At 37.7% G+C, this 14,957-nt stretch overlaps 2 protein-coding genes across 2 annotated transcripts; both read right to left on the minus strand.

Annotated features, from left to right (window-relative positions):
* Positions 1–6,289: 6,289 nt before the first annotated feature.
* LOC144212276 (sorting nexin-12) lies at positions 6,290–8,721 on the minus strand. The gene is made up of 4 exons (XM_077740016.1): positions 8,320–8,721; positions 7,446–7,541; positions 7,236–7,360; positions 6,290–6,704 (listed from the first exon to the last, which is right to left on the minus strand). Exons 1-4 carry the CDS (start codon positions 8,482–8,484, stop codon positions 6,602–6,604), a joined length of 489 nt encoding a protein of 162 aa, XP_077596142.1. The 5' UTR covers positions 8,485–8,721; the 3' UTR covers positions 6,290–6,601.
* Positions 8,722–8,852: 131 nt separating this feature from the next.
* Positions 8,853–14,111, minus strand: LOC144212275 (cytokine receptor common subunit gamma-like). Its single transcript, XM_077740015.1, has 8 exons — positions 13,977–14,111; positions 13,268–13,358; positions 12,963–13,132; positions 11,733–11,866; positions 11,500–11,662; positions 11,327–11,429; positions 10,334–10,394; positions 8,853–10,266 (listed from the first exon to the last, which is right to left on the minus strand). Exons 1-8 carry the CDS (start codon positions 14,065–14,067, stop codon positions 10,177–10,179), a joined length of 903 nt encoding a protein of 300 aa, XP_077596141.1. The 5' UTR covers positions 14,068–14,111; the 3' UTR covers positions 8,853–10,176.
* Positions 14,112–14,957: the final 846 nt, after the last annotated feature.

Raw genomic sequence — 14,957 nt, forward strand, 5'->3', positions numbered from 1 at the left:
CATTTCAATCGGAGAGACCTTTCATTTCCTATTTCTTTTTTTATGTGATAAAAGAAACGTTAGCCTTGTCATAGAAGGCATAGTAGATAAAAGATACAAAATAGATACTTTGAAGTGTGTGTGCGTTTCCCCTCGTTGTAGTGATACCCAAATAAAGAAATGCGCTCAAGCCCCTCCCCTTCAGAGAACGCTTTCTTCAGTCGAGGCAGCCATAGATATCATATACAAAGCTAGATGTAAAATTTGGATCTGGCGGTGTCAAGGGACATCTTAGAACAGAAACTTTTCTGGTGTTGTGATTTTTTGCCACTAATATACCCCTTAACTCGTAAAAAATATTGACGGGTTTTAAAACAATTTGTTTATTAAATACAGTCAGTAAAACCAATGGAGGCTGAAAAAAGCCTTACTTATTGAATAATAACAACATCACCATCAATCATAATCTCATCCCATCTCATTTTCTGAACCGCTTCATCCTCATTAGGGTGGCGGGGGTGCTGGAGCCTATCCCAGCTGATTCCAGACCAGAGGCAGGGGACACCCTGGATCGGTGGCCAGCCGATCGCAGGGCACAAGGAGACAGACAACCATCCACACTCACACCCATACCAAGATGCAATTTAGAGTGTACAATCAGTCTACCATGCATGTTTTTGGAATGTGGGAGGAAACCAGAGTACCCAGAAGAAACCCACACAGACCCCAGGAGAACAATTTTTACCAATTCCGTCATATGCAGCTGGGGATGAAGACAATTTGGCTTTTGTCGAGTCAATGATGATGACAAAGCCTAGGCCCGATTATTATTGTTATAACATGCATGCTTCACACAGTTAGACCGATCTGTACTTGAACCCAGAACCCCAGAGCTGTGAGGCCAACACGCTAAACACTCGCACCACCGGGCCCCCCTTATGTTATTCTTATATCTAAAATAGTTTACAACCACAACAAATTGAAACTCCCAATTCATTTAAAATGAAAAACAAATACTTCTTTAAGATCCGGATTTTCATAATAGGGAATACTCGCAAAACAAGTATGGATGCATTATAAGATAATCATGAAAGCCACTGCATTTTTTTTTATCCCTAAATGTGGCCTCTTGATGGGAAATATAGTGACTGCACTTTCACCTTCTGCATGTTTGAACTGTATCAAACCAGATGATACCACTAAACCGGATGACGCAATCAAAAGAAAAAAACTGATTTAGCCAGAATAGACTGTGTCTAGATGCATAAGTCATTGGTGTACACACCCAGACATTGGGAGTATAAAATCGTTTGGTGGTGCAACTCGACCCTCCCACCTCCTTTTGTTTTGTTTTGCAGTTTATACACAATTTAATTAATTGACTTTCATCACAAACAACGTTGACATCCAGGAGATTCGTAAAGCGAAATGTTTGCTCTACCAATACCACTGCTTGTTTTTGTCCTTGCCTGGCCTCGCTGCTATTTCAATTTATTTCCACTTTATCAAGCTAACCCCCCTATAGGTGTCTCTACAAACACGGACGTCAAGGCAGAGCGCTGGAATCGCTAACCAAACACAACCTAATCTCTGCCTTGGACCGCTTTACCCATCATGCGTGTCCACTTTTATATTTCTCAGGACAAGGCCAGCACATCAAAGCTGCTTTGTGTTTCAGGTCACCGTCCTAAATGACCGAGAAAACTGGCCTAGTGCTATTACTTGATACATTCAAGAGAGAAGAAGCTTTTATTAAATCTATCAAAGCACAAGTTGAATATGGAATAGAGTGGAAGCTCTGAAGAGGAATGCTGGAGAAGAGCTCCAATTTAGAAATGAATGAAAAAAAATGTGATAGAAAATTATGAAAGGAGCACTCATCGTCTGTGATGTCACAGTTTTATGACCATCAAAGTCATTAATTACATTAGTGCTTTGATATCTTTCTTTATTTCACTTCATTACAGGTTTGGAGATTCCAATGGTAATAATGCTTGTAAAGTTGAAACATGCGGTTGGCGTACTGTAAATGATGTACGAAGAATTTCATAGAATTACAATGACCCTTTACATGTGCAACACCACCTTTTTCATCTCTTTATAATCCAAAAATTTTATTAACTAAGATGGAAACCAGCACCATTGAGTGAATTGTATTCCAATTTGGCGGCTGTATGAATGGTAGATAAAAATAAAGTCTCTCCCTTGTGAATGAGAAGGACACAATAGTATCAAAGACAGTACAATGCATATACAGTATAAACAAATAAGGTCCCATGAATCAATCAGAAAAATATATTTGGCTTCTATGTTTAGATTTCCCGTGTTGCAAAAAACAATTGTGTCCAATTATAGTCATGTCAAGTTCTACATGAGATTACTATTTCTGGGACGACTTTAATCCACCTGTGGCCAACCAGAATGCCCCCCTTGCCACATAATCCTCTGCTATGAGAGCAACAACAGGAAAAAGAGCTTTGGGATTCTTGTGTAGTGAAACAAAAAGACCCAGTGTTGCACATCAAGAAAAGCTCAGGCTTGTACTTTCTACGGCATGTCCTACTTGCCACATACATTTGATCCAAAACATGAGTGTGCAATTGTTTTGAGTGTTTGTTACACAAAAAAAGGACAAAACTACTTAAAGTGAAACATTTGTCGAGATGTCTTTAACCCTCAAAGGGGAAAGTGGCTATTTCTGGTGACTTAAAGAACTTTATTATAGTCATTATTCATTTTCCGTATCGCTTATTCTCACAATGGTCGTGGGGGTGCTGAGGCCTATCAAAGCCAACAGTAAACGGGGGAAACCCTGAATTGGCCCAAAGCCAATCGTGGGGCACATTGAAGCGGACAACTATGCACAGTCACATTCATACGTAGAGGCAATTGAGATAGTTCAACCAGTTTAGCGTGCATGTAATGTGGAAGTAAGCTAGAGTACCCAGAGAAAACCCATGCAACCCAAGGGAGAACATCCAAACTCCACACAGGAATGTTGGAACCCACAGGGATTGAACGCTCGATCTCAGAACTATAAGACAGACGTATTAAACACTCAAACAATGTACTAAACTGAATAAATTAAATTAAAATAAATACAACAGCAATAAGGATCATGAGTAATACTCTAAAGATGATTTATTTTCTCCGTACATGCCATTGATGGCGATAAACGTCATGGTGGCGAAAGTTCACATTTCAATGCCATTGTCAACAATCGACATCCAATGAATTCTGACTAGGATGAGGAAATGAACTAACAGCTGTAGCTCTGCCCCCAAGCTGTAATGATACAATCTTTTTTTTGTGTGCAATAAATGCATTTTCTTTTTGACATTGAGCTGTGACAGAGATGATGGTACATGTAATTTAATCCACTGCATATCGTGTGTTTTATTTCAGTGGTTCCTATTGAACAAAGTAGGTCGTTTGACAGCGTGGGGCCTCTTATAACGGGGCTCCCACAACACTTTTCCCTCTCAAAAAGGAGCTTTGCGGTCTTCACCAACTTATTTTTTTCTCCTCAGACTGAAAGGATTTGACAGTGGGCAGCAGGAATTTAATAGTCAGATTGAAGAATATAACATGTACAGTATACACTTCCAATCATCTTTATGAGGCCAAAAAATAGGGAACTAAGCAGAGACACTTTAATTACTGTATTTTCTTTCACATTAACTGCCTCTGCGTATAAGCCGTACCCTTTAAATTGCCTTAATTGACTGAATTTTACAATTTCTCTTGTATAAGACGCCCCGATTTACAATTTTCACCTCCTTAAATGTTTTTTATAGGGACTACAAATGTGTTACTTTGAATGGAAAATCTGAAGAAAAATCATCGCACATGGTATTTCTGAGATACTTTATGAATCGAAAAGATCATCTGGTGAATTGCATTCCTAGTGTTGTCTGCACGGAGATAAATTCAAAAAGGATGTCACGTGAGCTGTATAACAAGGAAGTGTGTCCGTAGCATTCTAGTTTGTCATCCCTAGGTAAGATGGTGACGCCCTGAACAAGCAATGGCAGGCACACAAGTGAGTTTTCCCGCGTTTTATGCAAGATACGTTTTTTTGTTCTTAAATTTCATTCATAGACATCAACATAAATGTTAAGTGTTTTATCTGTTTATCTTTTCTCTATTTTAAAATAAATGACCGTATCAGCCGCATTGTTTTGTGGATGACAAGTCTAATTTGTGCACATATAGGCCATATCCTCGATTCAGTCACATTTTTTAGCAACAACTACGGCGTATATGCAAGAAAATATGGTACCTTCAAATATTTTTTTCAACACATCTTAATATAATGAACCTCACAGCCATCATATTAACTTGATTAAGATTTGCATTAGCTGTTGCTGTGACAATTCCATTGCGAAAATGACAATGACATAAGTATGAGCAATCCTGACGAAAAGATTGAACAGAAGTTGATGCTTTCTTTAGGAGGCTACTTGTTGCTTCACTTTGGGAGTTTATTGTCATCCTCAAATACTGGCCAACTTGTGCTGTGTTTTGAATCACTTTGAGGTGGGAGATTAACATAAAAAAATCAGCTTTCTTTTTCAATGACAATTTAATAATGCACATAGTCGGAATGATAGCCAAGACAACAAAGGATTGGCACGATTGAGCGATGTATTGTTTCCTCCTCCGGGTTGAAACTGACAAGGTTTCAAAATAAATGGGGCAAGTGCAGGCATCTGTTTTAACAGAAGAGAGAAAAGACACCATAAGAAATTATTACACTGTACATAAGTGCTTTAGGTTCCAAGTGCAAAAATTCCAAATAAACTTGATTTGAAATATGATTACATGGGTATTTAAAATAATTAGTAGCTATCTTATCACTGTTTATTGCAGTAAAATGTAATGTCCTTTATCTCTTATGTAGAATTACTAATTATTTTATTGTTCTGATGAGCTGGGGATGAAATTGAGACGCCACAATGAACAGTAAATGTCATTCTGTCCAAGTCTGGTGTGGTGTTGCTAATCGTGTAATGTGAGAAAACTGATTTGATTCTATTTGCAAACTGTCCATACACAATTGAACTTATTGAACTCAATGATTCCGATTTTAGTCAATCGATTCAAATTGTTATTTATTTTCCATTACCAATATTTTAATTGTGTTGAAACTTGCAGCGTAAATTCCTCCTCTGATTATGACACACCAAGGTTAGCACACTTACTGACACGATGTGTTAGTGCTCAGTTTAAATTGCCTCTAGATTGACAACGTTAAATACTAATTTTTGCATTGTTTTGTATAGTGTTAGGGTTATTGGATATTAAAATCTGAGAGCCAATTCCCCCTCAATTTTGGAACTCATATTTATGAGTTTTTTCTACCCTACAAACTAAAGACAAAAGCTGTACTTCTGCACTGAATCAGTGCACTTACTGAAAAGGATTGCCCAAGAGTCTACTTTGTAACTCCCAAAAGATGGTATAATGTAAGCTATGACTCAAGATGAAAAGTTGACCCCGGTCTATCGACAGACTGACTCAAAGGCAACTATAATTCATTATATTTTTTAAGCGAGTTTCCGAGTATGGTCTTTAGGACCATCCCCAGGTAAATAATAAAATAAGTGACAAAACATTCTACAACAGTAAAGGCAATATTTGAATGGATGCTTTTCGACCATCATATAAGTATGGGAAATAGATTGACTATATTTAAAAAAAAAATTGAAATAAACCTACACCTTATAATTTCTTTGCAGCTTAAACAATGGATCAAAGAAAAACAACTAATAAAAATGGTGCCAATTTCTATATATTGTTGAAATATGAATGACAAACCCTAGAAATACATTTAATTTTTTCATTGTTGCTCAAGGGAGACTAAAAACTTGCTGGATGAAAATGAAAAGGCAGCATGTAAGTATGCAAAATCAGAAGCAGGTGAAACAATGACTTAAAAACATACTTTTTAAAGTAAGCGTGCAGGTTTAGCATGCATTTGGCATTTTTTAGTGCAGTTAATTTTGACACAACCTGATAGGCAAGCATTTTGTTAATGAGCAACTGCCAACATTTAACAATAGTTCACAAGTTCAAAGAGCAAATTGCTCTTGAAATTAAATTTCACTTTTTTTTTAACAGGATTTTTTTTTAAACACCAGTGTGCGGCATTTTTGCAAACTATAATTGGTATTAAACCTTTGTGAACTATCGCCTTTAACCTTTAAATAGCTCATGCAATTGAATTATGAATAAATCAAACTTACTTCACTCATACCTAAAAACAAAAACAGAGAACAAAACAGGATCAGAAAGGGCATGACACAAATTCACATTAATCTATTTTATTCACAGTATATTACAATCCTGTTTATGACATTTGTGAGGGAAAAGAATGTATGTAATAGTTTGTCATAAAAGCCTGAATTTCAATGTACATTGACAAAATACTTTTGAGTTTGGAGTTATAAAACAAAAGTGCACGCAAGAGACGAGTCAAACAGATGCACAGTTGAAAATCAAGCTCCTAAATTGAGTGTTTTTTTTTTTTTTTTAACTTGAGAATGAGTCAGAAGTCCATTCTACAAGCCAGGAGATTTCAATAAAGCATAATCACCCGCCACCCCGACCCCCAGTATGCTTAGTGTCGTACTTTTCCGGGAATGTAGTTCCGGTCAATCTCAGCCTCCTGGAGGAACATGTGCAGACAACGCTCGTTCTGGGCCAAAGGGTGACCTGCAATTCTAGATAAACAAAGAGAAAGCAAAAATGGAGTTAAAGACACTATTACATGAACACAATGAATGGATAAATTACTGTGTCACAGATGTAAAAGAGAACATCTGATGTGATTTGTGTGCTTGATTGAGCAACACTAATGAGGACTGCTGGTTGCTAGCTTTAACTTGAAGAAAGCAGCGATATAAAAATCATGGATGATGGCTAATCTATAACCCTTATAAAGTGTGCTTAATGTGTGTGTGTGTGTATGTTAAGATTCTTTCGCTACGTTTGTCCAAACCGTGCAACGTAGAGTTTAATTTCATTTTATGGTGGCCATAAACGGCTGTCAGATCCTAATAGACGAATGATTGAATTTCTTTGCCTTCTCCAAGTGTGTAAACCCAATCTTTTATTTGTTAAACATGCATTTTCAATTTTTTTTCAAAATAGCGCAACAATTGTTTTTTGGTTCTAAACAAGCAGGGAGCCCTGCTTCCCACCCATAACAAAAAATATCTGCATCAAGATCACTTATGGACTGGTTTTATAACCTGTTTATAAACTGCTCCAAACCCGACCGCCGCTCCTCGATGAACGACTCCTCAAAAAGCCCTTCGTCGCTGCGGAATGGCAACTGTCTCTTCAGGGCTTTACCCGGGAGAGGAGGTACTACAATCTGATTAAAATGATGAAAAATTAAAAAAATAAAATAAAAATACATGAGAACCACAAATGGATGAGGGCTTTTCAGCCTCACTTACCTTGCTGTCTCTCTCAAGCTCATTCTTTAACCACTCGAAGTCACTGTATCGTCTCGTCACACGGGAGTCTTTCATTTTGAAAATGGGAAGGTTGGTCTGTGTTCCAATGAAACAGAGACCCAAAAAGTCTGTGACTTGCAAAGGAACATGTGACCTTATAGTAAATATTTTACAATGCAAGGGCAGCAAAACTCCTTCCGCTGTTGAACACCATAAATGTGAACGTAACTATAACTATCATTTGGGGTTCTATCTAAAACATCGAAAGGAAAAGAGTGTAATACTTGATTAGCAATCCGTAAAGAATATGTGTTAAAAATCAGTAGCCTACTGTGCTATATTGCTCAATACACATTGACGTCAACTGCTAATAGTTGCACAGGCTAAACTTTATTCACTAATTTATGGGATAAATGCAGTGTATATGGACTAGTTTAACAGCACGATCGTTTCCCCCAACATTCCAGTTAGTTATGTGACGTAATGATAAAAGTGTACTGTGATTATTTGGTTTTAAATAGTCGGCGTTACACAATATTAGCTGCTTGGTGTTAACATAGCTTAGCAGTGTTTACAGCATGACGCCGTTTCCGACTGTTCAAATGATTTTTAGTTCAGCTAAATCTGCTTAACAGTTTTCGTGACCTATTTAAATTTATCCATACCCTTTCTGATTGTGCAGTCTAAACTTTTAAGGTTGATATAAGTATCATACTTCAACAACACAATCCCCCAACTGAACTACAAACTAGGCCGCAAATAATCCCCGAACCTCGAGTTCCGCTGCCATCCAATGGCGATGCATCTTATCCAGACATAACTGCTCGGCCCCCTCCGGTCAGTAACTTTAGCACATCGGTAGGAGAACACTTACCTGCATACGAACTGCATAAGTCGTGTATCGGTGTCGGCCAACTCCAACAATTTGTGGATCAGAAACGTCTATTTCCAAAAAATTGCTGGGTGGACCGTATGCGTCCGTCAGGTCCTGGGGCTTGGAATTCAGCCGGCGAGTGTCAGCAACCGAAGGATCTGACATTTTGACGGGCTGCAATCGTTTTTTCTCACGCTAAAAAACGCGTCAGACTTGAAAGTGGATGCACCGAAAGTTTGTAAATATCACGCGGATACATGAATTAATTATGGTGGCTTTCGAATTCAGCTAAGGAACTAGCCGACTTGTGCCTTTCCTCTAGCCCGGGCCACGCACGGCCAGCCGCCCTGCGCCCCACCCTTCCTTCTTGAATGAGGAAAAGGAAGATGCGTTAGCTGAATTCCGTACTTTGTAGGACAACTAGGCCAGGACCTTTATCTATCAATCTGGAAAGGCTTGAACTGCATGCAAATTGAATGCAAAATAGACGGGCTTTGTTTAATTAATTAAATGAATTAGTTTAATGTGTTCGAGTGATTTTTTTAGAATCTAGCAATGCGTTTTATTTCACAATTAAAGTTATATTGTTGAGATTTACATTACAAAATTCCAGGAGTATCCAAATACGTACGGGATGGTGTCCGAAAGAATCTTACTTTTGGCTATCATTCATTTTTTCATCTCATTTTATGACCCGCTTTATCCTCACTATGGTCGCGGGGGGTGCTGGAGCCTATCCAAGCTGACTTTCGGCCAGAGGCAGGGGACACCCCCGCCGCCATTCGCAGGGCATAAGGAGACAAACAACCATTCACGCTCACACTCATACCTAGGGGTAATTTAGAGTGTTCAATCAGCCTACCATGCATACTTTTTGGAATGTGGGAGGAAACTGGAGTACCTGGGGAAAACCCACGCAGGCCCGGAGAGAACATGCAGACTCGACACGGGTGGACCAGCCTGGATTTGAACCAAGGTCTCCCACTGGGAGGCTGACGCGCCAACCGATCATTCATTTTCTGAACCGCTTTATCCTTATTAGGGTCACAGGGGGCTCTGGACCCTAACCCAGCTGACCCCAGGCCTTAATCGGTGGCCAGCCGATCGCAGGGCAAAAGAAAATGGACAACAATGCACACTCACATCCATACCTAAGGGCAATTTAGAGTGTCCAATCAGTCTAGCACGCACATTTTGGGAATATGGGAGGAAACCAGAGTACCCGGAGGAAACCCACGCAGAGAACATGCAAACACCACACAGGTGGACCAACCTGGATTTAAACCCAGGACCCCAGAGCTGTGAGGCCGACGCGCTAACCACTTGTTCCACCGGGCCTCGGCCGACATTCAGCTACATTTCTTGGAGGTAGTCACTCATACAGTACAGTGTCAACCTATACGTAGAGATCAAATCCATTTCAACTGGTAGGGTTGGCATTGAGCGACAATGTTTTACTGCTATTGATTGGAAGGCTGATTGAGATGGAATGATCCAGGCCAACTCTCCTAGTAAAACTGGATTGGACGTTTATCACTGTAAATGTTATCCAACAAGTTATCCTGCTGCAAACTGCAATCACCCCAATGACTAATAACAATATTGCATAAAACACAAAAAATGTTCAGATGATAAGCAAGCACTTTCTGCATAGTAAATAATTGTACCTGTGTTTTCGCCATCGCATAACCTGGGATAAGAAGCAAAATGAAACAACGGAGCCACTCATTAAATGTTGGGAAGAGAACAGTGTTTCCTGCACTTCCAGCTTTTCTATGATGATGAAGATGGAACGATCCCAATTGATTAGCGGGGAGGGAGGAGCTGGAACTGTTGGCGTGCTGGCTTTCGGACTGGTTAGTGGCGGTACTCTCGAACAGGACAGGCCTGTTCATGGTAGTTTGCCTTGAAACCTTCTTGAAGGCCTTTGGGAATTTTAAGCCAAGGCTTTAAGAAATAATTTAGTATATTAGCCATTTAAAAGAATATTGATGAAAACTTCAGTGCTCTTTACCTCAATGTCTTGAGGAATCAGCGATGGCTTGGGTACCACATGAATGAAGATGACTCGAAACCTATGTGAGGGGTTCAGGGACAATTTTCAACGTTTCATCAAAGACAGATAACTGAAATCAGGCTTATAGTAACAATATAATGCATCCACCTAAATACACTGGGTAAGGGACAGAAAATAGTACAACATTAACCCTGACTGTTAATTTAATTTATTTTGCAGCATTTTCCTCAGTTGTACTTTGTTCAATAATGGATGTTAGTTCGATGGGTGTTTTATTTGTATCAATTTAATCTATATTGTGAGTTCAAAATCAGTATTTTTGGTAATGTGACTGTTTCTGTACTCAATCAGATTTAAAATTATAGTTCCATTTGTCGACACATGAATACGCAGTATATGTCACAATCACCATCTCAGATAAGTTTGATATACAGTCATACATCTACTTATGAATGTCACTAGGTATGATTTTTTTTATATGCAAATGAGTGACAAATCGGGCAGTCAAATACGAGTATTACGTCTCCCAATATAACGGCCGTGGAGGGAACTATTTCAGCTACGCCGGATTTTTGGCCATCATATTCATTTTAAGACATTGATAAATAATTTCCTTATAATATTCTCTCATTTTTGTGTTTCTTCCCATCTTTCATACAAAATTGGGACACATTAACCAATTTTAAAGGGTTTAGTAGTTGGTATTAGTGTGAGGACCGTGGAACGAATTAGAGAATTTACATATAGAGTACACCTCTACTTACAAAATTTTCAAGTTATGAATAAAGTTCTGGAACCAATTAATTTTGGCAGTAGAGGTACGTCTGTATTTCATTATTGGTTCCGATCTACTATACTTGTTATATTTACCACGTCTGCATGCTGTTACACTGCACATGGTAGTGTCGACATTTTTGAAAATTGCAATGTGGTTTTAATAGAGTGAGTCGTAAAGTCTCAGGTTTTAAGAGGTCTAAAAAATCCCCTCACCTCTCATAGCGCAGCAAAAGCATGACAAGTAGGATGAGTATGACAGGGGCCAGAACGTACAAAATTATCCACACAAACATCGAACCATTGATTGGGTCGATGTCTGCAACACAGTAAAAATGTGTTTGTAAATTGGATTTATTTCCACCAAAATTGTTAGGCTTAATTTTTACCTGTGCTGTTGTATGACCCCCAGAACACAGGCTTACTCCAGTCGCTCCAATCAGAAGCTGCGCACACTTCATCTATTCTGCTCCTCACCTGAAGCTCATATCGGGAACGGCTAGAGGGCAAGTTGATGCAGTAATTTTGTTTGCCTGGAGTGACTGTATATGCCTGTGGGGAGGGAGCACAGGGTAAGTCAAATGGAAATGTTGTTCACAAAGAAAGTATGCTAAGAACTCACATCCCACTTCTTGTTGTTGGTCCTGTAGCGAACCTCATTTTGTATGCATTTTGGGTCCGAGTGATTCCAGTAAAACCAAAGATTCAAGTCCGATCCATTCTGAACAGTCAAGTTGGTTGGTGGATTTAGCTTTACTGCACGTGTGGACATAAGATTTTATTTTTTAGGTTAGAATTTATTCAACATAAATTGAACTTAAATTCATCTATGAAAGTGACATTATTCTTCTAACAGTATTATTGATAATAACATTGATGTTTCTGATATTTTTCTATAATTTCTTTAAATATAATATTTTGATAAAATTTATAATAAACATTTTTACTTCATTTAATATATTATATTTATAATCTCAATAAAAAATTCACAAATCTTACCAAAGCAGAATTATATAGAAGTTAGTTTTTTTCTATTTTCTGTCACTAGCTCAGATAATTCTTTTTATTGGCACCTATCATCGGAGCCTTTGTGAATTTCTTTCCTTTAAAAAAAAATAATAATCCAAACATAAAATAAATATTGTGTATTTTGATGCATTTTAGATAAAAAGTTTTGGAAGACTCATTCTGGCAATTGTTTAATTCGGACACAGAAAATGAGGACTTAAATGGTTTTGTGGGTGATGATGACGTGAGTACATTGCAAAATGGCTAAATAAAGTACAACCAAAATCAGTTTTGCTTTCGTTGCCTTTTTAAAAATGTGTTTTTAGCGTGGATTTGGTGCATGTAGCACCAAATTAGTGTATTCACCGTTGTAGTATATTGATACTATTTGTGCAAAATTATCACAGTCGTCAACCTGGGTGTATTGACAAAAGGACTATATATGCCAGCAGTCACTGCAGACCGGAAATAGCGTCTGGGGTTGCTTCCGTCGCCAGCGATATTACGGTTATATATAATATATATATGCCATGTCGGGCGGCGTCTAAAAGAACGGTGCGTCCTTTGTGTGTAAAATACATAAATAGCACTCGTTATTGACACTGCGGCTAAAAATACGATGCGCCGAATAGTCATGAAAATACTGTATAGGGAAAAAAATAGGAATCTATCTATATTCCCTTGTACATTCCTCTGCCACTTTTCCTAAAATTGACTATAATTAATAACAAAAGTTGATTTTTAGCATACTAATTCGAACAAATCTTCACATACATCTGTAAAAATAATTTAATTGCTTTAACAGAATTGCTGCAAAAGAGCAGGGAAATTGCTATAGGCCTACCTTTTTTTAGAAGGTCGTGCTTCCCGTCAAAACTGTCGTTGTTGTACACCAGACGGGTGTAAAATGTCATAAACCTGTTGTCTTTTTCTCCATAGGGTTGAAGGCAGCCACTGTTAATGCTATAGTTTCTCAGGTACAACTCACATTCTCTGGCTTCTTTACCATGAAACCTGTGCAAGAAAAAGCCACACCGAATCGGTAAAACTAAATCCGAGCAAGTCTCTTTCGCACAATTTTCACCAAACACGCGATTAAATAAAAGAGCAATTCCTATCTTTGTTATGAATTATTTTATTTAAACTTACCAGCTGAAGAAGGTGTAATTGACTGACAGATTGTCGAGTCTATTCCAGGTGCATTGAACTCTCTCAAAATGCAGCACAATACAGTCCACATCTGTCAATGACGAACCAAACAGAAATCTACCAAATGCTGTAGAAATTCATCTTAAATATTTAAGAATACTTGTCAAGAAAGTCAATACACCTTAAGTTCAAACAATAATACTTGTGATAATCAAGAAATACTACTTAGATGATTAGAACAATTAAATAAATAGCCTATGACGTTCATAAGCCATTATTATGGTTATTGATGTGCATAAGAAATTTCACACAATGGAGGTATATTTTATATCCCACCATCTGAGTTACAGTTTTGCTGTCAGACTTTTTCGAAAGGGAAGTATTTTGGATTTTGTGCTTTTTTTTGCTCGTTTCCATAGTAATGACATGCAATGGAAAGCGTCAAAACATTACTTAAATCATTGCTTGAACATTCTGGGATCACCTGTATCACCTGATGGAATTTTACAGAAAGCTAGTCATTTATTAAGAATTACACTATTTCACTTGTACAAGATATGCATTTGATCAATTGTTTCAGGAAATATTTAACGTAAATCAAATGTTCATATCGTAAGAAACATCAAGTGTGAAATAAGTTTGACCTTAAAGGAAATGAAAATGCATTCAAACTGGTTACAGATTACTTTAAAATATCAAATATCCTTACCTGGAGATACTTTAGCAAAACTGGGTCCTGCCAGACAAAAAAGGAGGGAGAATTTACTTAGAATTAGTGAAAACATTGATGTTTCCATCATTGTGAAAGTCAAATCTACATCTGAGTGAAACTTTCACATTTAGGGTTGTTTTTTTGTGCGCCTTTGTGGCTTCAGCTTCCTGTGAGAGGAAACTGTCGAGTTATTCAGTAATTCGCACAAACCTTATCTGTGTTAAAATGGTGATTGATACATTAACTTATTTGTTCTAACGATAAAAAGAGTATAAACTCAATTACAATCATTTCTGCTAAAAATGATTTTAATTCAAATATTCTATAAAAGGTATCCAACATTTGGATGCAGAGCATAAGTTATACTCATTAGTTTAATAGAAGTTTAAACCTTATGAAGAAGTAATCATAAATCTGTTAAAATGGTCACTTCATGTCTGGTTAAACTTTATGTTTTGTATACCCTGGATTTTGTTTCCTGTTAGAAGAAACTACTAGATGGAGTGATAACATGAGATACAATTTCCGGTTCACAGAATATGTGTTGTGTTAGCTGGTAAAAGAGGGAAAATGACATTGAAAACACCCATTGACGGTAAAATTATCGCTTCCAGGCCCTCCCAGGTAAAATTGATTGGAAGTCGATTACTGTCATTGGCAGCTAAATTGTTAAGCTATGTGGGATCATATAAGTGATTAAAAAGACCCTGAATTTATTTACTCGTTTGAATTTGTCTTATGTTTATACTCCGAACATGTTGTCTTCAATCTCCTGGAGACTTTGCAGCAAATATTGAAGATCTGCAGATGTCTCGACATGCCAGCTTCACGGACGTATCTAGGGCGTAAATTGCTCATAATGCTGGTTCATTTTTTTTTTTTTATTTATAGTGGTTATCACTCGCTTAGTGTCCTTGGAGGAGGATGCCATGGCCATCTTTCAAATGTTTGCTTCTTCTTTCTTGGTAAAAGAGGATG

Source organism: Stigmatopora nigra, chromosome 19 (genome assembly GCF_051989575.1).
Source record: "Stigmatopora nigra isolate UIUO_SnigA chromosome 19, RoL_Snig_1.1, whole genome shotgun sequence".
Classification (NCBI taxonomy): Eukaryota; Metazoa; Chordata; class Actinopteri; order Syngnathiformes; family Syngnathidae; genus Stigmatopora; species Stigmatopora nigra.